The sequence below is a fragment of the Molothrus ater genome, chromosome 6 (assembly GCF_012460135.2).
Source record: "Molothrus ater isolate BHLD 08-10-18 breed brown headed cowbird chromosome 6, BPBGC_Mater_1.1, whole genome shotgun sequence".
NCBI classification, from domain to species: domain Eukaryota; kingdom Metazoa; phylum Chordata; class Aves; order Passeriformes; family Icteridae; genus Molothrus; species Molothrus ater.
In genome coordinates, this window is record NC_050483.2 from 8,791,529 (window position 1) to 8,814,724 (window position 23,196).

Sequence of the window (23,196 nt, forward strand, 5' to 3'; positions counted from 1 at the left end):
ACAGCACCAGCCTGGCAGAGCTCAAGGAGCATTTGGACAATGCTCTCAGGCACAGGCTGGGATTCTTGGGATGTCCTGTGCAGGGCCACAGCTCAACTCCATCAACCTTGTAGGTCCCTTTAAATTTTGGATATTTTATGGTTTTATTTTATGCTGAGTATCTTTCATGATGATTCCACTTGATGATGACTCCACTGTGTTGTCCCTGTGCCCTGGCTCTGGCACAAAAGCCTCAAAAGCCCTCTGGAAGGCAACACTACCAGAGGAGGTGAATTCCTTTGCACAGCTCCCAGCCAGGAATTGAATCAGAGGGAGGGCAGAGCTCTTGGCACAGGTGAGCAGGAGAGAGCTGCTGGGGGCAAAGACAGAGAAGTCAAACGCCCTCAGCAAGAGCCAGTGCCCAGAATCAGCAGTGAAGAAGGGGAAGGGCATGACAGGAGCAGCAGGAGCAGGGCACAGAGCTTCCCTGGGAGCTGTTTCCATGGGCAGCACAGGAGCCTGGCCATCAGGGCCAGAGCAGAACAGGTCAGGCTGAGCCCTGAGAAGAGGCAGTTCAGGACCAAGGCCATGGGCACCAAGGAGCAGCAATGGAGGGGGGTAGTGAGCAGGAAGAAGAGCAGCCAGAGCAGGGCACACAGGAGCATGGGGAAGCACTGCGAGCAGTGGCAGGGCCAGCAGGACACGCGAGGACAAACAGAGCTGTCACAGCACTGAGGGCTGTCAGACAGGAGACAGCGGCAGTGAAAGCCAAGAGGATGGGCACCTTCAGCCCAGCTGTCACACCCCACGAGCCCAGCTGGTGGCAGAAGCTCTCTGGGACAGGAAATAGCCCCAGGGGGATGATGATGGAGAGCAGGAAGGTGAAGCCAGCCATGGCCAGGCTGAGCACATAAGGGGTGATGGGGTTCCTGTGGATGCAGAAGCTGAGGAGCCAGAGCACAGCCCCATTCCCACCATTCCACACAGGCACAGCAGCAGCAGCAGCAGCAGTGGGACAGGCACTTTGCTCCACTGCCTGTGGTCACACTGGCTCCAGTTGCTGTGGCTCTCCTCATTCCAGCTCCCCTTGGATGCCTTCCCACCAGGCTGGCTCCAGCAGGCAGGGCTGGCTCCCTCCGTGGCAGGGGACAAAGTGCTCATGGTGACACCTCTGCTGCTTCTCCTGCCCTCACACAGCTGGAGGGGTGAAACACAGAGACACCAGAGCAATGCTGCTGTCCCCCAAACGTGGCTTTTCCCATCTTTTCCCAGCCACAGCTTCCATGTGGAGCAGCACAGGCAGGGCTGAGGGACAGGACAGAAGGCAAGTAGGATGTGGGAGCCTGGTCTGGGGTGCCTGGCACAAAAGCCAGGGAGATACCTCCTTCCTGGCTGTGGACAGGACACAGCTGGAGGAGGAAAACAAGTGGAGAAGGAAGGAATTGCCCATGGAGATATCAGAGAGCAAATGGATTTGGGATGGATCTGAGCTGGACTCTCCGGTGTCAGTTGATGTCACTGAGCTGATGGATTCCTTCAGCAGGACACTCGTTTCAATATTCCCTCCCTTTTCCCACACTGTTTATAGCTTTCACTTCCCTACAGACCTCAGTTCTGCCCCCAAAATCAATCACCAGGTTCCACCCAATGAGGGGGCCCTGATTAAGGTGGAAGAGAAGAGTCTGACCTTGTTTCCTCTGGCAGCCTGGAGAACTTCCCCGCAGTGCACTGCCCTCAGCTCCCAGCCTCCAGCTGCTGTCCCTGGGCCGGGATCTGCAGGAGCTTCCCTGGAATGGTCCCTTGGGAAAGGGGAGCGTGGCCCGCGGGGTGAGCCCGAGCGGCGCCCGGCGCAGGCTCTGTCCCAGCTCCTGCCACAGCCCCTGCTCTCCGTGCTGCCTCGTGTTCCCCAGGGCTCTCACACACAGGCAGCTGCCTCAGAGCTGCCACGGCCTCAGGCCTCTGCTCCTCAGCTGCTCTTCACTCTGCCCGGGAAATGAGCAACAGCAGAGAGCCCCAGCAACCACACCTGTGCCCAAAGTGCTTTGGCTCCATCTCAGCTTCTATTCGATTTTATAGCAACCTCAACCCCAAAATCTTGTCTTTTGAACTGCATGAACTTGCCCCCTGTCATCCCCTGACGTGGATCCTTATGACCCTGAACTATAAATGTTCTGTTAAACTTATATTTCTGTTTCAAATGTGGTTTCCCCACTTGTATACCACAATTTAAGTGGCACCGGACCTTCACCATTGAGTTTCCAAGAAGATTCATGCAATCATAAATTCTGTGTGTGAGCTGGAGCACTGGCACACAGCAGAGGGATGATTTAGGATGTCAGCAATGGCATTTCTTCTGAGAAGAGGCAAATCCATGCTGCTCTCTTGGCTTTAATCCTTAGAAAGTTGCAGGTTTCATCTGAGTCATCCTCTACACTCCATTGGGAGTCTGACAGCAGCCTACAGTGAATTCCAAGGAATTCCTAGAAAGCTGAGGTGAGATGATTCCTACCCAGGCTGACACGTGCCTCAGGGATCTGGGATGCTCCTCCTGGAAACTGCTGGCCCTGGGACCAGAGCTGTCAGCTCTCTTCCTGCTGACACCGTGTTTGTGTCCCCAGCTATGGCATCTCACATTCCCTCACCAGCCCAATCCTTTCAAGGGCAAACACTTCATCATCCAGGAGCTGATGGGGCTCCAGGACAGTTGGAGAGGGACTTTGCACATGGGCATGGAGTGACAGGACAAGGGGGAATGGCTTCCCACTGACAGTGGGTGGGGTCAGATTGGATATTGGGAAGAAATCCTTCCCTGTGAGGGTGATGAGGCCCTGGCACAGGTTGCCCAGAGGGATGGGGTCAGGTAAAAACAAACACAAGGGCTCCAAAGTGCAAGGAGGAGGAGGATGAGCCCCAATGATGGGCTGGAAAGGGGATCACAGCACCCCTAAACCTGGTTTCTAAAATTTTCATTGCATCATCAAGGCGATTGGCAGTAATCAGGGTGGGCTCTAAGTGCTGCTGACCTGGCTGCAAGCAACTGAGTGCTGTCCTTCCCTTGGGCTGTGTGAGCCTGCATTGCAATGACAGGAATGGGAATTCTCAGCTCAGTTTGCTTTCTTGGGGCCAGGGAAGGTTTTGGCAATGATCCCGGACCTCTTCCCAGAATGGGAGGTGTTTCTGAGAAGCCCCCAGATGCTTGCACAGTGCTGTGAGCACTTCCAGCACTGCCAGCAGCATTCCAGCACCACCAGCCCCACCAGCAGCTCTCTGCTGCTGGAGGGACAGTGACCCCTCACGGTAGATAAATGAGGGATGGTAGAAACCTCCTGAGAGAGGGGAAGCATTTGGAGAATGTCCCATTTGGAAAAGAGTTTATAATCAGGAGGAAATGAGGAGCCATTCAAAGAAATCTGCATGTAGAGCTACTTCCGCTATGGCAGACAAAAAATGGTCAAGACAAAAAACTCACAGGAAGTGAAATTCTGAGGTCGCCAAAGATTAAATTTCCGACTCTCCCGCCATGCCTTGCAAAACAACACCAAGACAGGGCACGGAGAGGAGCCAGCAGGACGGGAATGGGGAGCTCCTGGTGAGCTGGGCACTTTCTCCTTCATGTCCCTGACCCGGCAGGAGCCGCTTTAGCACATGGATCCCAAAGGAGCAAGAGGTACCAGGAAGTGCCGCTGATCTGCACAGAGCCCTTTGCCTGCTGCTGCCCCCCAGGGAACAGGTCAGTGGAATGTTTGCCTTCCTCCCTACTCCACCTTCCTCTCCTGCAGCAGCTGCTCTGTTCCTGCCACCCTCTCCCGCTGACCCCAGGGCCCTCCCCAGCTCCTCTCTCTTCTCCTGTGCATCCCGTCTGTGTCCTAACACTGAAATGGGCCAGAACAAACTTTCTAACACAATGCAAAGCATGAGGAAGCAGGAATTCTTGACCTGCACAGGACACAGAGGGATCTCTCCTTGTATTGTGTGTATGGTGAGGCTTTACAACAGGATATTAATCCATTAGAACTAGATATACGCATTAAAAAGTTTTTATTTTCTAATACACAAACATCATTTTCCTAGAACTCATTTCCATGCATCCACCTCCTCCTGCAAGTCCTTTCATGATCCTGGAGTTTTATTCAGAGGGGTCTCTCTGGTGGTCATATTCAATGAATGCTGCCATATTAAAGGTGCCCTTGCCTTGAACTTTGGCCATGCACTGTTGCCTCTTGTTCTTCAACTTGCCACAAAATCAGTGCAAACCTCCTTATCTCTTCTGCACTGGTTCCTGCCATGTTTGCCATCCTCTGTGCCAGCATTTTCCTCTTTTTATCGTTTTGGTCACTTTACTTTTGAACAACTTCAGAAAAACAAAAATGTTTATTCTCTATGTTATTTATCAGCCTCCTGCCAAACAGCCCAACCCTCCCACCTCCCTCTCCCACCCCACAATTTCCACCGCCCTCCTCCCCTGCACATCTCACTCCTCCCCACTGAATCCTTCCCACTGCAGGCAGCTGCTGAGGAGCCGCATGGTCCATCCCTGGATTCTCCAAGCACTGACTGCCCATCCACTCTGACCACAGCCAGGGGCCACATCCCACTGCCTGCCCAGCGTCCATCCATGGAGGTGACCACCGTGTCCCCATCTCCTGCCTCACCCACTGAAGGAGATCATCTGTGTGAGACTGAGGCCACCGATGTGTCCATACACAGTGTGACCCTGCTCATCAGCCTCTGTGGGCTGGCTGGGAACGGGGCTGTGCTCTGGGTCCTTGGGTTCCGCATCCACAGGGACACCATGAAACCCATCACTGCCTACATCCTTGACCTGGCCATCATCAACTTCATCTTCCTCATCTTCATGGTCCCCTTCACTCTGCTCTTCCTGGTGGAGGATTTCTCCTGCTCCTCCATCATGCCCCCAGCATCCATACGCTTCCTTTTCCTCCTCTTCCGGATGTTCCACAGCGTAGGGCTGTACCGGCTGACGGCCATCAGCATCGAGAGGTGCAGGTCCATGCTCTGCCCACTCTTCTGCCACCTTCCCCAGTACCTCTCATGGGTGGGGGTCAGTGCCATGCTCTGGGCCTTTTCCATCACTGTCATCGCTGCCATTTCTGCGGTGAATTCCCTGTGCCAGTCACAGGAACACAAGCTCTGCCAGGCGGCTCTCATCTCCCTGTACATCCTCAACTTCCTCGTCTTTGCTCCATCCGTGGTCATTCCCAGCACAATCCTCTTCATTCACTTCAAGGCTAGCTCCCAGCAGCAGCCACCCAAGAGCCTTGACATCATTGTCTTCCTCGCGGTGCTCCTCACTCTCCCCCTCAGTCTCTGGAATTTCCTGCAGCAGCTCGGCTACACCACTGTGTCCCCCCGGCTTGTTCTCCTGTTTGCCTGCATGCACAGCAGCATCCACCCCTTCATCTACATCTCAGTAACAAAGTGCTGGAGGAACTGCTCCATGGGGTCCCTCAGGGAGTGCCTCCAGAGGGTCTTTGAGGAGCCAGAAGGGAGCACTGTCCCCAGTAATGATGCCACCAGGGACACGGGGACCTGAGCCTCTTGAACCCTTCAAGTGCCCCCATGCAGGACCATGGGGCAGGGACTTAGGATCACCCTCCCACCCTTATTCCTGCAGGGAAAGGGAGCAGAGGCAGTGACAGGGGCCATGTGGGAGGCATGCTCTGCACAGAGCACATTGGAGCATGGATTTGCTTCTCCCTCACAGGTCCTAGAGCACTTTACCCCCAAAAGAATCCTTCCCAACACGGCTGTCACCCCAAAATTCCCCCTGGCACCTGGTTCCTGCATCCCACTGACCTCTGATACCAATAAACAGCACCATGAACCCTGAGCTGCCTTTGCCCCCTCTGCCAGAACTTCCTGGCTTCCTCTGGCTGCTGCTGCCAGCCTGGAATGTGGCTGGAGGGAGGGGACAGAGAGGTAGTTAGCCAGGAATTCTGTGATTGTTTAGAAATTTCTGTAATGAACTATGTTTAATGAGTCAAGGCATATTTGACTGTGGATTTTAGCTGGTTTTGATTTAAATCTGTGTTGGTTGAGTGTCAGTAGAAAACTTTATCAGCGCATACACCATAGAGAACTCACTCAATAGAGGGAGAACAAAAATCAATAAAGTACATTGAATGGTTATCATATAACTAGAAATAATTGGATGTCATAGAATAAGAATGATATCTTGGGAGTTTTAGGATTTCAGAGGCCTATACATACCAAAAGACGTAATTAAAAAATTACAAGACATAAATTGCAATGGAAATAAGAGAGCCATTTCCTAGGCTTGTACATCAAATTTAATAAACTATTTTTTACTGGAAAAAAACCCAGGTTATCCATTTAACTAATATTGATGGCATATTTTGTTAGTATATAAAAGAAACAAAACAACTATACTATGATGTAAATATTGGGACCATATTTGGGAGTATCTGTAAAACATCTTGGATATTATAATGCATAAAAATGCCTGAAAAGTGTTGTTTCTTTGAACCTGTCGATGGCAAATATATTTCCAATATGTTCACAATTTTGACTTAAAATTGTTACTAGTCTAACACGCTTTTGCTGTCAGACTTAAAATGTCTTGGTGTCTGCGGGGACACAGCCATGGCTTGTGCTGCCTGGAGCAACCATGATCCCCAGAGCTGGGCTGGCACGGACACGATGGCCCAGGGGCTCAGCATTCCCCACCCCAAGTGCTCTGTCACTGTCACAGCAGAGATCTCCCCAGAGATCTTTACTTTTCACTTTTGTCAGCCAGGAGCAAAGGTGTCTCTGCCTTCAGAAATTCTTCCTCTCCACTGCCTGCAGCTGCTCCCTCAGCAGGCTCAGGTGGTGCAGCAGCAAGGAGAGGAGGAGGCCGTGCTCCTCAGCACAGCCACCCCCTTCCAGGAGCAGGGTGACACCTGTGCTTGTCACCATGGGCTCCACGGGGCATCACCCCCCTCCCTGTGGCTTCCCTGAGGTCACCAGCCCCACCACACCGCACACCTTCTCTCCAGCCCCACCACACCCCACACCTTCTCTCCAGCCTCACCACACCGCACACCTTCTCTCCAGCCCCACCACACCGCACACCTTCTCTCCAGCCTCACCACACCCCACACCTTCTCTCCAGCCCCACCACACCCCACACCTTCTCTCCAGCCCCACCACACCCCACACCTTCTCTCCAGCCCCACCACACCCCACACCTTCCCACCACATCTTTCCAGCAGCTCCATCATGTCCCAGCCCTCCCACACCACCCTCCCATCCCACTCCCCATGCAGCCCACCCACCTCCCGTCCTTCCCATCCCTCCCAGCCCCGTGCCTGAGGCTCCAGTCCCTCCCCACCGCCTGCTCACCCCAGGCTGCCCTGGAAGGCTTTGGGGCCGTGTTTCTCTTGGAGATGCCCCTCCCCAGCTCCATCCCTGGTGTCCAGCCCCCCAGCCTCCTTTGGACACAAACAAGAGGCACTACAGGGATGGCTCCACTGCTCTTCAATGGGCTGGAGAAGCATGGAATTGCCAGAAGGAGCAGAAACACTCCTGGGGGTCCTGAGTGGGGCAGGAGAGGAGCGGGGATGTCTGGAGGGGAAGGCAGCCTGGGGGGAATTTCTAGAGGATGTCAGAGGGGGGCATGAGGCCTTAGGATTTTAGCATTTCTATTTTTCATACCCTGTACGGCATTAGGGCATAACTCTAAACTCCATGGAAGTGTTAGTTAACTGTCTGCACATTTTGGTCAGACAAAACAATCCCTCTAGGCCTGAAATTCAAGGACACTGCCATCAGCCTGGAAAAGTACAGACAAAAGTGAATTGGGGGAGGGCAAACTGGGGCTAAATGACTTCATTACCTCAAGCTGTAATTGGAGCATTAATCCCTGATTTGTAAATGGACCACACTTCTATCTGTCTGAAAAACTCATGACCATTTGTCCATTTTGGGTGCAGCCCCTCTCGGAGCCTTGGAGTGCCCAGGGTGCACCTTGTGAAGGCCTTTCATCAATGCCTCCTTTTATTCTCTTCACCTGGTCTGGCCTCTGTTCTAGGGAGCCAGCCCAAGGCTTCAGGCACACAGGGGCTGGAGGGGGCAGGAGGGCTCTGGGTGCCACCAATCCCAAATCTCCCACTGGACAGCAGCAGAGCCCAACAGGCCACACCTGCAGCCAGGGAGTGGCCAGGGACTGGGAACACATCGGGATGGCATGGCATGGCATGGCATGGCATGGCATGGCATGGCATGGCATGGCATGGCATGGCATGGGAAGGGGAGTGGAGATGGGAACTGGGTGTGATACCAAAATCAGCCAGAATAAACTTTCAAACCCAATGGGAAGCATTAGGAAGCAGGAATTCTTTGCCTCCAAAGGACACGCAGATGGATCTGTCCATATTTCTGTTAGGGTTGAGACTTTACATCCGGGGTTTTATCCATCATAAGCACACAGAGTTATTAAAGTTTGTTTCTTATCTAATACATAACCATCACTTTCCTTGGAGTCATTTCCATGGATCCACCTCCTTCTCCAAGTCCTCTCCTGGCCCTGGACGTTCATTCAGACGGGTCCCTGGTGTTTGTATTCACTGAGTGCTGAGATATTAAAGGTGACCTTGCCTTGAACTTTTCCTTTGGCCATGTGCTCTTGCCTCCTGTTATAGAACTTGCCCCAAAACCACTGCAGGCCTCCAAATCTGTTTCTGCACAGACTACAGCCACGCTTACCATCCTGTGTGATCCTGAGGAGCTCATTGGAACTGAGCTTTCCTCCTCCCTCCTGGGCCCTATAACCCTCTGGCCAGGAGGAGCAGGTATGGAATATTAATCCCAATATTACCGGGTGGGACCTGCCTGGCCCTGTCTGACCCTCGCTGCTGGGCCAAAGGCATCAGCTGCGGTATTTCACCCAAGGACACCTTTGGCTGGCTGGGTGCTGCAGCTGGGCACTCAGAACAAATCCAGGCATAGTAGGAACTCAGTTTACATCTGGTGGAAAAGGTTCAGGGGACGGTGAAGAGAAAAAGGAGAGGATTCTGCCGTAGAGTTATAATCCAGAGTTTTATTCCAGGATGACAGACCTCTGAATCTTGTAACAGCTCCCAACAGAATCCAGACCGCATGGTCCCGTCTCCTTTTAAGCCCTGGGGACAGGGGGAGGGGAAGGGACAGTTGAGGCACCAGCGTCACCAGGGAGGAGGGGAAGGCTCAAGGGATACAGACACTGGGACAGGCCAATGAGCCCAGACCTGAGGGGCATCTCTTGAACTTCTGCCAAGCACACCACAACCCTGCTGGAATGCTAAGATTGATGGACAGCTCTCAGCAGGAGGGCAAAGGGGGAGGGGAAAGGAGAGCTTGGCACACCTGGGGGGTTGGGAAAGGTGAAACAGGAAATGGCATCACACTGCAACAAGCAGGGACACTGCCGCGGGTCCCAAAGGGATCAGGGCAGGATCAGGGCTGTTGGGGGTGAAAAGGGGGCCCTGGGGATGGTCTGGGGTGTTGTAGGTGGTTTTGGAGGGGTCAGGAGAGGCTTGGAGCAGGTTGGAGGGGGTCTGGATGCCGGCAATCCCAAATCTCCCCACTGGAGGAGAGCAGAGCCTGACAGGCCACGCTCAGAATGGGGAACGGCTCTGTCTGGGAAAGCTGTGGGATGTGATAGGATGGGGTGGGGATGGAGAGCGGGGTGGAGATGGAGATAGGGATCAGAATGGGGAGCAGGGATGAGGATGGGATCAGGATAGGAGGAGGAAGCAGCTCAACTGTGCTTCCTCAGGACCAGAGCGTGTTTTTGCAATGATCTCAGAGCCCTTCCCGGAACAGGAGCTGTTTCTGAGAAGCACCCAGCTGCCTCACCCACACTGCCTGCACTGCCAGCATTCCAGTGCCACCAGCACCAACGGCATCCCACTGCTGCTGCAGAGACCATGACACCTCAGGGAAGAGTAATGAGGAATGGTTGAAACCCATCTAGAGAGGGAAGGCAGTTGGAGAATGGGACACTCTGCAGGGAAGGAGTGTTTCTCATCAGCAGAGAAAGAGGAGGCAATCACAAAAATGTTCATTTTAGAGCTTCTGACAAGAGCTACTTCCGCTGTAGGAAAAAAAAAAAAAAAACAAAAAAAACCCCACACCCAACATAAATAACTCAGAGAAACTGAATTTCGAAGTAGGTAAAGTTGCAATTTTCAATTCCCCCACTCCCCTCATGACTCCACTGAGCCTTGGGGAGCAACACGAAGACAGGGAACAGAGAGGAGCCAGCAGGATGGGAGTGGGGAGCTCCTGGTGAGCTGGGCACTTTCTCCTTCATGTCCCTGACCTGCCAGGAGCCGCTTTAGGACATGGATCCCAAAGGAGCAAGAGGTACCAGGAAGCGCCGCTGATCTGCACAGAGCCCTTTGCCTGCTGCTGCCCCACAGGGAACAGGTCAGTGGAATGTTTGCCTTCCTCCCTACCCCACCTTCCTCTCCTGCAGCAGCTGCTCTGTTCCTGCCACCCTCTCCCGCTGACCCCAGGGCCCTCCCCAGCTCCTCTCTCTCCTCCTGTGCATCCCGTCTGTGTCCTAACACCGAAATGGGCCAGAACAAACTTTCTAACACAATGCAGAGCATGAGGAAGCAGGAATTCTTGACCTGCACAGGACACAGAGGGATCTCTCCTTGTATTGTGTGTATGGTCAGACTTTACAACAGGTTATTAATCCATTAGAACCACATGTAGGCATTTAGAATTTTTTTTATCTAATGCATAAACACCATTTTCCTAGAACTCATCCACCTCCCCCTGGAAGTCCTTTTATGATCCTGGAGTTTTATTCAGAGGGGTTTCTCTGGTGGTCATATTCAATGAATATGAATATGACCACCAGGCAATGGTCATTTTCCTATGAATGCTGCCCTATTAAAGGTGCCCTTGCCTTGAACTTTTCCTCTGGCCATGCACTGCTGCTTCTTGTTCCAGAATTTACCCCAAAACCACTGCAGGCTTCCTCATCTGTTTCTGCACTGGTTCTTGCCATGTTTGTCAGCCTGTGTGCCAGCCTTCACATCCTGTGAGAAACAACCACCCACTTTTTTTTGATTTTGAAAAGTTCATTAAACCTTAACAAAAAATACAACAAAAGGACTAAATAAGGAGAAGCAGGCCTGGGAGCTTCCCTCATGGCTGCCTACCACGTGTCTGGCTGATCTTCAAGATGGATGCTTCACCTCTGATACCCTGGGGGTTGCATCAGCTAAACCTGGCCCCTCCCAAAGTCTGTCACTCAGCCCTTCTTTGTGTTTATTGCTGGAGCCTGCTTTCTTGCAACTTGACTCGAGGGTCAGGTGTTCTCATGCTGCACCTCTTCCCCCCAGCAACAAGCTTTTGTACACCCCTTCTTTCTGCCTGTCCTAGATGACTCAGGCTCTCTGATGGAAACAGTACAGAGGGGAGAGAAGGGGACTATGGGGAGAACAGGGGACATCTAAACAACAGACTACAATAACATAATTATATATCAATCAAGCTCCTCTTAATATTCACACAGTATTCATCCTTTAACTGTGAGAGCCAGTCATCTCATTATCCATCTATAACACATCCTTTAAAATATTGGCCACTTTACTTTGGAACAACTTCAGAAGAACTGAAACTGTTTATTCTCTATGTTATTTATCAGCCTCTTGCTAACCAGCCCAACCCTTCCTCCTCCCTCTCCCACCCACAATTTCCACCACCCTCCTCCCCTGCACATCTCACTCCTCCCCACTGAATCCTTCCCACTGCAGGAGCTGCTGAGGAGCCACATGGTCCATCCCTGGATTCTCCCAGCACTGACTGCCCATCCACTCTGACCACAGCCAGGGGCCACATCCCACTGCCTGCCCAGTGTCCATCCATGGAGGTGAGCACCAGGTCCCCTCTTTTCACCTCACCAACTGACACACCTGCTCTGTGTGAGATCAATGTCTCCAGTGTGGCCGTGCACTTTGTGACCCTGCTCATCGGCCTCTGTGGGCTGGCTGGGAATGGGGTTTTCCTCTGGCTCCTGCACGTTAATCCCAACACCGACTTCATCTTCAACCAGGCCATTACCGACTTCCTTTTCCTCATCTTCATGGTTACCTCCACCCTGTTCTTCCTTGTGGAGGAAATGTCCTGCTCTGCTATAATGCCCCTGATATATTTGAGCTTTCTTTTCTATCTGTCGCTGTTCACCTACACCATGGGGCTCTACCGGCTGATGTTCATCAGCATTCAGAGGTGCAGGTCCATCCTCTGCCTGTTTTTCTGTGGTTGCCAACTTGCTGAGCGCCTGGTGTTGATGATGATGACTACCCTGTTCTGGGTCCTCCTGTTTGTTGTGACCACTGTCAATCCCACGGTGACTTCCCAGTGCCAGTCACTCGAGCAGGAGCAATGCCAGGTGGCCCTCACCTCCATGTACGCCCTCAACCTCTTCCTATTTGCTGCACCCATGGTCATCTCCAGCACAATCCTCTTCATTCATCTCAAGACTGGCTCCCAGCAGCAGCCACCCAAGAGGCTCGACATTGTTATCGTCCTCATTGCCCTCCTCAGTCTGCCCCTCAGTCTCTGGTTTCTCCTGCAGCAGCTCGGTTACATGGCTGTACCCTCCCAGGTGGTTTTCTTCCTCACCTGCATCACCAGCAGCATCAAACCCTTCATCTACTTCTTGGTGGGGAGCTGGAAGAGAGACTGCTCCATGGGGAGCTGCTGGAGACACTGCTCCATGGAGAGCTGCAGGAAGCACTCCTCCATGCAGTCCCTAAGGGAGGCGATCCACAGGGTGTTTGAGGACCCAAAAGAAAACACTGCCTCTGGAAATGATCCCACCATGGACACACTGCTCTGAGCCTGTTGATCCCTTCTACTGCACTGCTGAAGGACCCTGGGACAGTGGCTGAGAGATTCCTTGAGTCTCCTGATCAATAAATACCCACAGGATCACCCTGCCTGTGCTGGTGCATCCCCAGCCCCTTTCCAGGCCGCTCTGGGCTCTGATCCGTGCTTGTGAGGTCTCAGCCTGGAGGAGCAGCCCCTGGGCTCAGCTCCTGTGGCGCTGATCAGAAACACCCTCTGCTCCCGGGAGCTGCTGCTGTCCAACAGCCTCCTGGGCTTTTATCAACAGCCTTGGAAATTACTGGACTGCCCTGGATGCCACAGCATCCCTGCTCTGCCACTGTCACAGGAAGCTGCCGGCCCCAAGCGTGGACAGGGTGAAGCATTGCTGGGAGTGACGCCCATCCCTTGGGGCCCTGGGAGCAGCGGCCCCAAAGGAGACCCTTGGAGCTCTCCTGGGCCCAGCAGCACTGAGCAGGAGCTCCCTGGCACCGGGGCCTCTCCCAGCTGGGATCTCTCCCGTCTGCTGCCCTCGGCTGATCCCCGAATGCCCACGGCTCCTGGGCCCAGCTCCCCAGGGCTCCAGGCCCAGCCCTTGGCACAGGGAGGAGATGCAAAGGGATCCGCAGGGAGCATTTCACTGCCTGCCAGGGCAATTGCTCACAGGGACCTTGCACTGACTCTGCCTGCCTGCCTGGCTGTGTGCACACACGTCTGCATCTGCTCTGGCAAATGTGCCAGAAATGCTGCTCTCTCAGCTCTCTTAGTGCCTGAGACATCTGACTGGGGCAGGCCTGGAAGCAAGGATCAGGCATAAATAAGGTTAAATGCTGCTAAGTGATATTGCTCTGTTAAATGGCTCAGTTTAAGGTGTAACTGAAGTGCTCTTAAGTTGGAATGCTCTAAAGCTTTTAAGCCATTTTCCTTTTAATCCTTACCCACGCTGTCCTTTTGTAATAATCCCTTGAATACACACAAACACACAAATAGGGGTAGCACATTGTTTTGCTTAATATTAAACCTTTTTTTTACTGATCTCCTTGCTGGTGGTTTTGTGCCTTCACAAATTCTTCCTCTGCGCTGGCTTTGGCCTGCCTCAGCAGGCTGGGATGGTGCAGCCCCAAGGGGAGAAGGAGTCCATTCTCCTCAGCACAGCCACCCCCTTCCAGGAGCAGGGTGACATCTGTGTTTGTCACCATGGGCTCCATGGGACATCAGCCCCCTCCCTGAGGCTTCTCTGAGGTCTCTGAGCTGGGAGTGTTCTGGGGGTCTCTGAGCCTGGAGAAGAGAAGGCATCAGGGAGCCTTCACCTTGGTGCCGCCATGTTGTTTTCCCTCACATGTCCTCACCTCCCTCTCTTCTCTGACTAGATGAAAACTGCTGCCATTAGGTACCATTGTCAACAACTTCTCTCAGTTCCAAGATTCTTCCAATATTCCACAGTGCCGAGAGGTTGGTCTTGTCCAGGATTCGCATTGGGAAATCGCTCGCCATGTTTTCACCACCGCCCACATCATCCCTCCACCACCATGCAGGCAGCAGCGGCCGCCGCGGGTGCTGGCTCAATTTAGCACATCTCTTTATGTGGGGTGCTGAGAAGGAGTAGCTGCCACTGCCGCCCCTGTCCTTCTGCCCACAGCACGGCTGGCTAGGGGCGGCCAGGCAGGCAAGGCTTGCCACAGGCCACACCAAGATGGCAGCGGCCACGGCAGGATGGCCCCAGCAGCAGTGCCTCACCATCCCTGGTAAAAACCGTGTGTGTACTGCTTTGATTTTCTTCTTGAAAATGTCATCACAGAGGCATCACCAACCTCTCTAATTGAGCCAGCAGCATGTCCATCTTCAGAGCCATCAGAAACTGGCTCTGTCAAACATGCTGGAAGCTTCCAGCAGCTTCTAACAGGAGCCCCTTTCTGTGGCTCTCCCCTGATACCAAAAAACCAGGCTGTGCCAAATCAACACAAAGCAACTCTTTGCTGTTCTTCCCTTGCACAGTGTGAGCCTGCATTTGAATGAAAAAATGGGAATTCTTGCCTCAGCCCTGTTTCCTTGGGCCCAGGGCAGGTTTTGGCAATGATCCCAGACCTCTTACCAGCAAGAGAGTTTTTTCTGAGAAGCAGCCTGATGCTCTACCAGCATTGGCAGTGCTGGCACCATTCTGGTGCCACCAGCACCACCAGCATCCCTCTGCTGCTGGAGGGAGCATGACCCCTCATGGAAGAGAAATAAGAAATAGTAGAAACCTGTCAGGAGAGGAAAGGCAGTCAGAGAATGGGACATGGTCCAGGGAAGGAGAGTTTCAAATCAGGTGGAAAAGACAACCCATTCCATTCTTCCAGTGGAGTTTTGACAAAACTCACTACCTTTATAGCAAAAAAAAAAAAACAAAAAAAAAAACCCAACCCAACCCAACCAATAGAAGTGAAACTCTAATGCTCTAATGCAACCAAAGTTGCAATTTCTTACTCCCCCGTGACCCCACAAGTCTTTGGGATACATCTGTGAGATAGGGAACAGAAAGAGCCAGCAGGATGGGAATGGGGAGCTCCTGGTGACCTGGGCACTTTCTCCTTCATGTCCCTGACCTGCCAGGAGCCGCTTTAGCACATGGATCCCAAAGGAGCAAGAGGTACCAGGAAGCGCCGCTGATCTGCACAGAGCCCTTTGCCTGCTGCTGCCCCACAGGGAACAGGTCAGTGGAATGTTTGCCTTCCTCCCTACCCCACCTTCCTCTCCTGCAGCAGCTGCTCTGTTCCTGACACCCTCTCCCGCTGACCCCAGGGCCCTCCCCAGCTCCCCCCTCCCCTGCCCTGTGCATCCCGTCTGTATCTCGCCTTTAAAATCGGCTGAAATAATGGGAACAAACAATGGGAAGCATTTGGAAGCAGGAATTCTTTACCTGCACAGCACAAACAGAAGGATCTCTCTTTGATCTGTGTGTAACGAAACTTTACAGCAGGGGTTTTATCCATTATAACCACACATAGACATTTAAAAGTCTTTTTCATCTAGTACATAAACACCATTTTCCTAGAACTCATTTCTATGCATCCATTTCTTGCTTGGAGTCCTTTGATGCTTCTGGAGGTTCATTGAGAGGGGTCTCTGGTGGTCGTATTCACTCTGATATTAAACGTGACCTTACCTTGAACTTTTCCTTTGGCCATGTGCTCTTGCTTCTTGTAATGGAACTTGCCTCAAAAATACTTCAGGCCTCCTTATCTGTTTCTGCACTGGCTCCAGCCACATTTATCACCCTAGGTGCACATCTTTACGTCCTTTAATCTTTTCGGCCACTTAGGGGCCACTAATCTTTGAGCAACTTCAGGAGTGTTGAAAATATTTATTCTCTCTTATTTATCAATCCCCTGCACACCAGCCCAACCCTCCCACCCCACCATTTCCACCACCCTCCTCCCCTGCACATCTCACTCCTCCCCACTGAATCCTTCCCACTGCAGGCAGCTGCTGAGAAGCCACATGGTCCATCCCTGGATTCTCCAAGCACTGACTGCCCATCCACTCTGACCACAACCAGGGGCCACATCTCACTGCCTGCCCAGCGTCCATCCATGGAGGTGAGCACCGTGTCCCCTCTTTTCACCTCACCAACTGACACGCCTGCTCCGTGTGAGATCAATGTCACCAACATGGCCATAGACTTTGTGACGCTGTTTGTTGGCCTCTGTGGGCTGGCTGGGAATGGAGTTGTTCTCTGGTTCCTGCACGTTAATGCCATCACCCACTTCATCTCCAAACAGGCCATCATCGACTTCCTCTTCCTCATCTTCATGTTGCCCTCCACCCTGCTCTTCCTTGTGGAGGTAGTGTCCTGCTCTGCTATAATGTCCCTGATGTATTTAAGCTTGCTCTTCCAGCTGTCACTGTTCACCTACATTATAGGGCTGTACCGGCTAATGTTCATCAGCATTCAGAGGTGCAGGTCTGTCCTCTGCCTGGTAGTCTGTGGTTTCCAACTGTCTGAGCACTTGTTGTGGGTGTTGATGACTGCACTGTTCTGGGTCCTCCTCTTCATTTTCATCGCTGTCAATCCCACGGTGACTTCCCAGTGCCAGTCACACGAGCAGGAGCAATGCCAGGTGGCTCTCACATCCATGTACGCCCTCAACCTCTTCCTATTTGCTGTGCCCATGGTCATTTCCAGCACAATCCTCTTCATTCGTCTCAAGCCTGGCTCCCAGCAGCAGCAGCAACACAAGAGGCTCGACATTGTTATCTTCCTCGTTGCACTCTTCAGTCTGCCCTTCAGTCTCTGGAATTTCCTGCAGCAGCTCGGTTACACGGTTGTGTCCTCCCAGGCAGTTTTCCTACTTGCCTGCATCAATAGCAGCATCAAACCCTTCATCTGTTTCTTGGTGGGGAGCTGGAAGAGAGACTGCTCCATGGGGAGCTGCTGGAGACACTGCTCCATGGAGAGCTGCAGGAAGCACTCCTCCATGCAGTCCCTAAGGAAGGCGATCCACAGGGTGTTTGAGGAGCCAAAAGAAAACACTGCCTGTGGAGATGATTCTGTTGTGAACACGGGGGTCTGAGCCTGTTTTTCCCTTCCACTGCACTACTCTAGGACCCCGGTACAGTGGCTGAGAGATTCCTTGAGTCTCCTGATCAATAAATACCCACAGGATCACCCTGCCTGTGCTGGTGCATCCCCAGCCCCTTTCCAGGCCGCTCTGGGCTCTGATCCGTGCTTGTGAGGTCTCAGCCTGGAGGAGCAGCCCCTGGGCTCAGCTCCTGTGGCGCTGATCAGAAACACCCTCTGCTCCCGGGAGCTGCTGCTGTCCAACGGCCTCCTGGGCTTTTATCAACAGCCTTGGAAATTACTGGACTGCCCTGGATGCCACAGCATCCCTGCTCTGCCACTGTCACAGGAAGCTGCTGGCCCCAAGCGTGGACAGGGTGAAGCATTGCTGGGAGTGACGCCCATCCCTTGGGGCCCTGGGAGCAGCGGCCCCAAAGGAGACCCTTGGAGCTCTCCTGGGCCCAGCAGCACTGAGCAGGAGCTCCCTGGCACTGGGGCCTCTCCCAGCTGGGATCTGTCCCGTCTGCTGCCCTCGGCTGATCCCCGAACGCCCACGGCTCCTGGGCCCAGCTCCCCAGGGCTCCAGGCCCAGCCCTTGGCACAGGGAGGAGATGCAAAGGGATCCGCAGGGAGCATTTCACTGCCTGCCAGGGCAATTGCTCACAGGGACCTTGCACTGACTCTGCCTGCCTGGCTGGCTGTGTGCACACACATCTGCATCTGCTCTGGCAAATGCGCCAGAAATGCTGCTCTCTCAGCTCTCTTAGTGCCTGAGACATCTGACTGGGGCAGGCCTGGAAGCAAGGATCAGGCATAAATAAGGTTAAATGCTGCTAAGTGATATTGCTCTGTTAAATGGCTCAGTTTAAGGTGTAACTGAAGTGCTGTTAAGTTGGAATGCTCTAAAGCTTTTAAGCCATTTTCCTTTTAATCCTTACCCACGCTGTCCTTTTGTAATAATCCCTTGAATACACACAAACACACAAATAGGGGTAGCACATTGTTTTGCTTAATATTAAACCTTTTTTTTACTGATCTCCTTGCTGGTGGTTTTGTGCCTTCACAAATTCTTCCTCTGCGCTGGCTTTGGCCTGCCTCAGCAGGCTGGGATGGTGCAGCGCCAAGGGGAGAAGGAGTCCATTCTCCTCAGCACAGCCACCCCCTTCCAGGAGCAGGGTGACATCTGTGTTTGTCACCATGGGCTCCATGGGACATCAGCCCTCTCCCTGTGGCTTCTCTGAGGTCTCTGAGCTGGGAATGTTCTGGGGGTCTCTGAGTATGGAGAAGAGAAGGCATCAGGGAGCCTTCACCTTGGTGCCGCCATGTTGTTTTCCTTCACATGTCCTCACCTCCCTCTCTTCTCTGACTAGATGAAAACTGCTGCCATTAGGTACCATTGCCAACAACTTCTCTCAGTTCCAAGATTCTTCCAATATTCCACAGTGCCGAGAGGTTGGTCTTGTCCAGGATTCGCATTGGGAAATCGCTCGCCATGTTTTCACCACCGCCCACATCATCCCTCCACCACCATGCAGGCAGCAGCGGCCGCCGCGGGTGCTGGCTCAATTTAGCACATCTCTTTATGTGGGGTGCTGAGAAGGAGTAGCTGCCACTGCCGCCCCTGCCCTTCTGCCCACAGCACGGCTGGCTAGGGGCGGCCAGGAAGGCAAGGCTTGCCACAGGCCACACCAAGATGGCAGTGGCCACAGCGGGATGGCCCCAGCAGCAGTGCCTCGCCAACCCTGGTAAAAACCGTGTGTGTGCTGCTTTGATTTTCTTCTTGAAAATGTCATCACAGAGGCATCACCAACCTCTCTAATTGAGCCAGCAGCATGTCCATCTTCAGAGCCATCAGAAACTGGCTCTGTCAGACATGCTGGAAGCTTCCAGCAGCTTCTAACAGGAGCCCCTTTCTGTGGCTCTCCCCTGATACCAAAAAACCAGGCTGTGCCAAATCAACACAAAGCAACTCTTTGCTGTTCTTCCCTTGCACAGTGTGAGCCTGCATTTGAATGAAAAAATGGGAATTCTTGCCTCAGCCCTGTTTCCTTGGGCCCAGGGCAGGTTTTGGCAATGATCCCAGACCTCTTACCAGCAAGAGAGTTTTTTCTGAGAAGCAGCCTGATGCTCTACCAGCATTGGCAGTGCTGGCACCATTCTGGTGCCACCAGCACCACCAGCATCCCTCTGCTGCTGGAGGGAGCATGACCCCTCATGGAAGAGAAATAAGAAATAGTAGAAACCTGTCAGGAGAGGAAAGGCAGTCAGAGAATGGGACATGGTCCAGGGAAGGAGAGTTTCAAATCAGGTGGAAAAGACAACCCATTCCATTCTTCCAGTGGAGTTTTGACAAAACTCACTACCTTTATAGCAAAAAAAAAAAAAAAAAAAAAACCCAACCCAACCCAACCAATAGAAGTGAAACTCTAATGCTCTAATGCAACCAAAGTTGCAATTTCTTACTCCCCCGTGACCCCACAAGTCTTTGGGATACATCTGTGAGATAGGGCACAGAAAGAGCCAGCAGGATGGGAATGGGGAGCTCCTGGTGACCTGGGCACTTTCTCCTTCATGTCCCTGACCTGCCAGGAGCCGCTTTAGCACATGGATCCCAAAGGAGCAAGAGGTACCAGGAAGCGCCGCTGATCTGCACAGAGCCCTTTGCCTGCTGCTGCCCCACAGGGAACAGGTCAGTGGAATGTTTGCCTTCCTCCCTACCCCACCTTCCTCTCCTGCAGCAGCTGCTCTGTTCCTGACACCCTCTCCCGCTGACCCCAGGGCCCTCCCCAGCTCCCCCCTCCCCTGCCCTGTGCATCCCGTCTGTATCTCGCCTTTAAAATCGGCTGAAATAATGGGAACAAACAATGGGAAGCATTTGGAAGCAGGAATTCTTTACCTGCACAGCACAAACAGAAGGATCTCTCTTTGATCTGTGTGTAACGAAACTTTACAGCAGGGGTTTTATCCATTATAACCACACATAGACATTTAAAAGTCTTTTTCATCTAGTACATAAACACCATTTTCCTAGAACTCATTTCTATGCATCCATTTCTTGCTTGGAGTCCTTTGATGCTTCTGGAGGTTCATTGAGAGGGGTCTCTGGTGGTCGTATTCACTCTGATATTAAACGTGACCTTACCTTGAACTTTTCCTTTGGCCATGTGCTCTTGCTTCTTGTAATGGAACTTGCCTCAAAAATACTTCAGGCCTCCTTATCTGTTTCTGCACTGGCTCCAGCCACATTTATCACCCTAGGTGCACATCTTTACGTCCTTTAATCTTTTCGGCCACTTAGGGGCCACTAATCTTTGAGCAACTTCAGGAGTGTTGAAAATATTTATTCTCTCTTATTTATCAATCCCCTGCACACCAGCCCAACCCTCCCACCCCACCATTTCCACCACCCTCCTCCCCTGCACATCTCACTCCTCCCCACTGAATCCTTCCCACTGCAGGCAGCTGCTGAGGAGCTGCATGGTCCATCCCTGGATTCTCCAAGCACTGACTGCCCATCCACTCTGACCACAACCAGGGGCCACATCCCACTGCCTGCCCAGCGTCCATCCATGGAGGTGACCACCGTGTCCCCATCTCCTGCCTCACCCACTGAAGGAGATCGTCTCTGTGAGACAGATGCCACCACCATGGCCATACACAGTGTGACTCTGCTCATCGGCCTCTGTGGGCTGGCTGGGAACGGGGCTGTCATCGGCCTCCTCAACCTGATAAGCCGTAACTATCGCATCTTTAAGCTGGCTGTAATTGACTTCCTCTTCCTCCTCACTGTGGTCCCTTACGCCCTCCTCATCCTGGTGGAGGACGTGTCCTGCTCTCCTATCCTGCCCATGCTGTACCTGAGTTTCCTCTTCCAGCTCTCAGTGGTGTCCCTGTACTGGGGGCTGTTCTGGCTGATAGCCGGCAGCAATGTGTTGTATGTGGACAAGCTCTGCAAGCTCTGCTTCCGCTGGGAGCCTCCTGAGCGCCTGTTGTGGGTGGTGGTCTGTGTCCAATACTGGGCCGTCTTTGGTCTCTTCACTCTCATTCCCACGGTGACATTCCTGTGCCCATCACACCAGCAGGAGCACTGCAGGGCAGCTCTCATCTCCATGAACACCATCATCCTGCTCCTCTTGGCTGTACCCGTGCTCATTTCCAGCACAGTCGATTTCATTAAGGCCAAGTGGGGCTCCCAGCAGCAGCAACTCAAGGGGCGCGACATCGTTATCTTCATCATTGTGCTCTTCATTTTCCTCGTCGCCATCTGGTATTTCCTGCATCAGCTCGGTTACACCGTTGTGCCCTCCCAGATTGTTTTCCTGCTCGCCTGCATCCACAGCAGCATCAAACCCTTCATCTACTTCTTGGTGGGGAGGTGCAGGAGGCCCTGCTCCATGGGGTCCCTCCAACTCTCACTTCAGAGGGTGTTTGAGGAGCCAAAAGAAAAAACAGCCCCCAGAAATGATCCTGCCATGTACACAGTGGTCTGAGCCTGCTGATCCCTTCCACTGTTCTGCTGAAGGATCCCAGGAAAGTGGCTGAGGGGCAGTCCTTGAGCCTCTTGGTTAATCAATATCCACAGGATCACCCTCCCCATGGTGCTGTATTCCTGCAGGAAAAGGGAGCACAGGAATTGCCTTGGGTGATTTTTGTGGGATGCTCTGCAGGGAGCACATTGCAGCATGGCTTTCCTCCTCCCTCCTGGATCCACATGGCTCCAAGCAGTGCAGCTGGGCTCAGTGCTGTCCCCCAGCTCCATTCCCCATGGAATCACCCTCATGGCCTCGGCCCCAGGGAATGAACTCCCTCTCCTTTGCCTCAGCAGATGAGTTCCATGGTGTTTTCAGGGAGCTCTTGCCTGCAAAGAATGGGACACCTTCATCCCTGGGGACACACCCAGCACGGGATGCCAGTGATTTCCCAAATCCCTGCAGAGCTGGTGCCTCTGGATGGCAGGAGAGGAGTTGGGATCACAGGGAGCATCCTTCCCCTTCTGTGCCGCAAAGCCAGCCGTGCATTCCCAGCTGATGGGAAGGGACACCAGGTAGGGCTGCAGAGCTGTGGAGGGACAGCAACATTCCCTTATCCTTTCCATGGGAATTTGTCACATTCTTCAATTCCAGAATTGAATCCTTCTGAGTAAAGTGCAGGGTCGATAGGGAACTCCATTGAACTCCTGTGCCTGTGTCGAGAAAGTACATGGAATATGGAAATTCCCATCACCAGATGCTTGGGGCATTTAATTGCACAGAAATTAGGGGGTTGTGCTGCTCTTCTGCAGAATGGGGCCATCCATCCTCTGGCTCCCCAGCATCAGTGTCCAGGGAAGCCCTTGAGCACCTCCAGCCTGAGCCTGGCCACCCTCAGGAGGAGCTGCACAGCAGCTTCAGCCACAGTCCAGCCTGCCCTGATCTTTGTCATTCTGGAACCACCCCTCAATCAGATTTGGATTCATGGTTTTTGTTTCTTTCCACTTTGGTAGTTCCCTCCGAATTTATTGAATAAACAACAACCGGGCTTCATTGCAGAGTCTGACCCTGGTGAACATTGTCCAAAATGGCTCATTTCCTTCTTTTATCCCATTCTAAAGCCTCTGGCTGCTCTGGGAGCAGGGCAGCCACCTGTCTCATACCTGAGCCCTTCCTAAGGCACGTGCCTGCAATGGCTGGGATGATGTTGGCACTGCCAAGAGCTCCTGATTCCTCCTGGGAGAGACTTGGGCAGCAGCCACAGCTCTTGCTCAGGGGGAAGTTGTCCCTCCTTTTCCCACTGCCTTAAATCCAGGGGAAACCAACGTGACACTGCTTCTGGAAAGGGAAATGAGAGTG

The 23,196-nt window shown here is 52.9% G+C and overlaps 4 protein-coding genes across 6 annotated transcripts; 3 read left to right on the plus strand and 1 right to left on the minus strand.

Moving 5' to 3' along the window:
- Positions 1 to 135: 135 nt before the first annotated feature.
- Positions 136 to 4,504, minus strand: LOC118686995 (mas-related G-protein coupled receptor member X1-like). Its single transcript, XM_036383635.1, is given in 4 exon segments — positions 136 to 435; positions 438 to 673; positions 676 to 908; positions 4,455 to 4,504. Coding segments are annotated over 4 exon segments (819 nt in total).
- LOC118687050 (proto-oncogene Mas-like) lies at positions 3,506 to 22,157 on the plus strand. Of its 3 annotated transcripts, none has more exons than XM_036383725.1 (2): positions 3,506 to 3,709; positions 4,484 to 6,504. In XM_036383725.1, the coding sequence occupies exon 2, from the start codon at positions 4,595 to 4,597 to the stop codon at positions 5,531 to 5,533; it is 939 nt and encodes a 312-aa protein (XP_036239618.1). In that variant the 5' UTR covers positions 3,506 to 3,709; positions 4,484 to 4,594; the 3' UTR covers positions 5,534 to 6,504. The 3 variants fall into 3 exon arrangements, with proteins under 3 accessions (XP_036239618.1, XP_054371220.1, XP_036240755.1); XM_054515245.1 differs by lacking the exon at positions 4,484 to 6,504 and adding an exon at positions 20,827 to 22,157 and having other exon boundaries at positions 3,614 to 3,709; XM_036384862.2 differs by lacking the exons at positions 3,506 to 3,709; positions 4,484 to 6,504 and adding exons at positions 19,912 to 20,057; positions 20,827 to 22,157.
- On the plus strand, positions 10,259 to 13,287 carry LOC118686996 (mas-related G-protein coupled receptor member A8-like). Its single transcript, XM_036383636.2, has 2 exons — positions 10,259 to 10,410; positions 11,754 to 13,287. The coding sequence occupies exon 2, from the start codon at positions 11,864 to 11,866 to the stop codon at positions 12,839 to 12,841; it is 978 nt and encodes a 325-aa protein (XP_036239529.1). The 5' UTR covers positions 10,259 to 10,410; positions 11,754 to 11,863; the 3' UTR covers positions 12,842 to 13,287.
- On the plus strand, positions 16,386 to 17,715 carry LOC118687516 (mas-related G-protein coupled receptor member A1-like). Its single transcript, XM_036384525.2, has one exon. The coding sequence runs from the start codon at positions 16,401 to 16,403 to the stop codon at positions 17,379 to 17,381; it is 981 nt and encodes a 326-aa protein (XP_036240418.1). The 5' UTR covers positions 16,386 to 16,400; the 3' UTR covers positions 17,382 to 17,715.
- Positions 22,158 to 23,196: the final 1,039 nt, after the last annotated feature.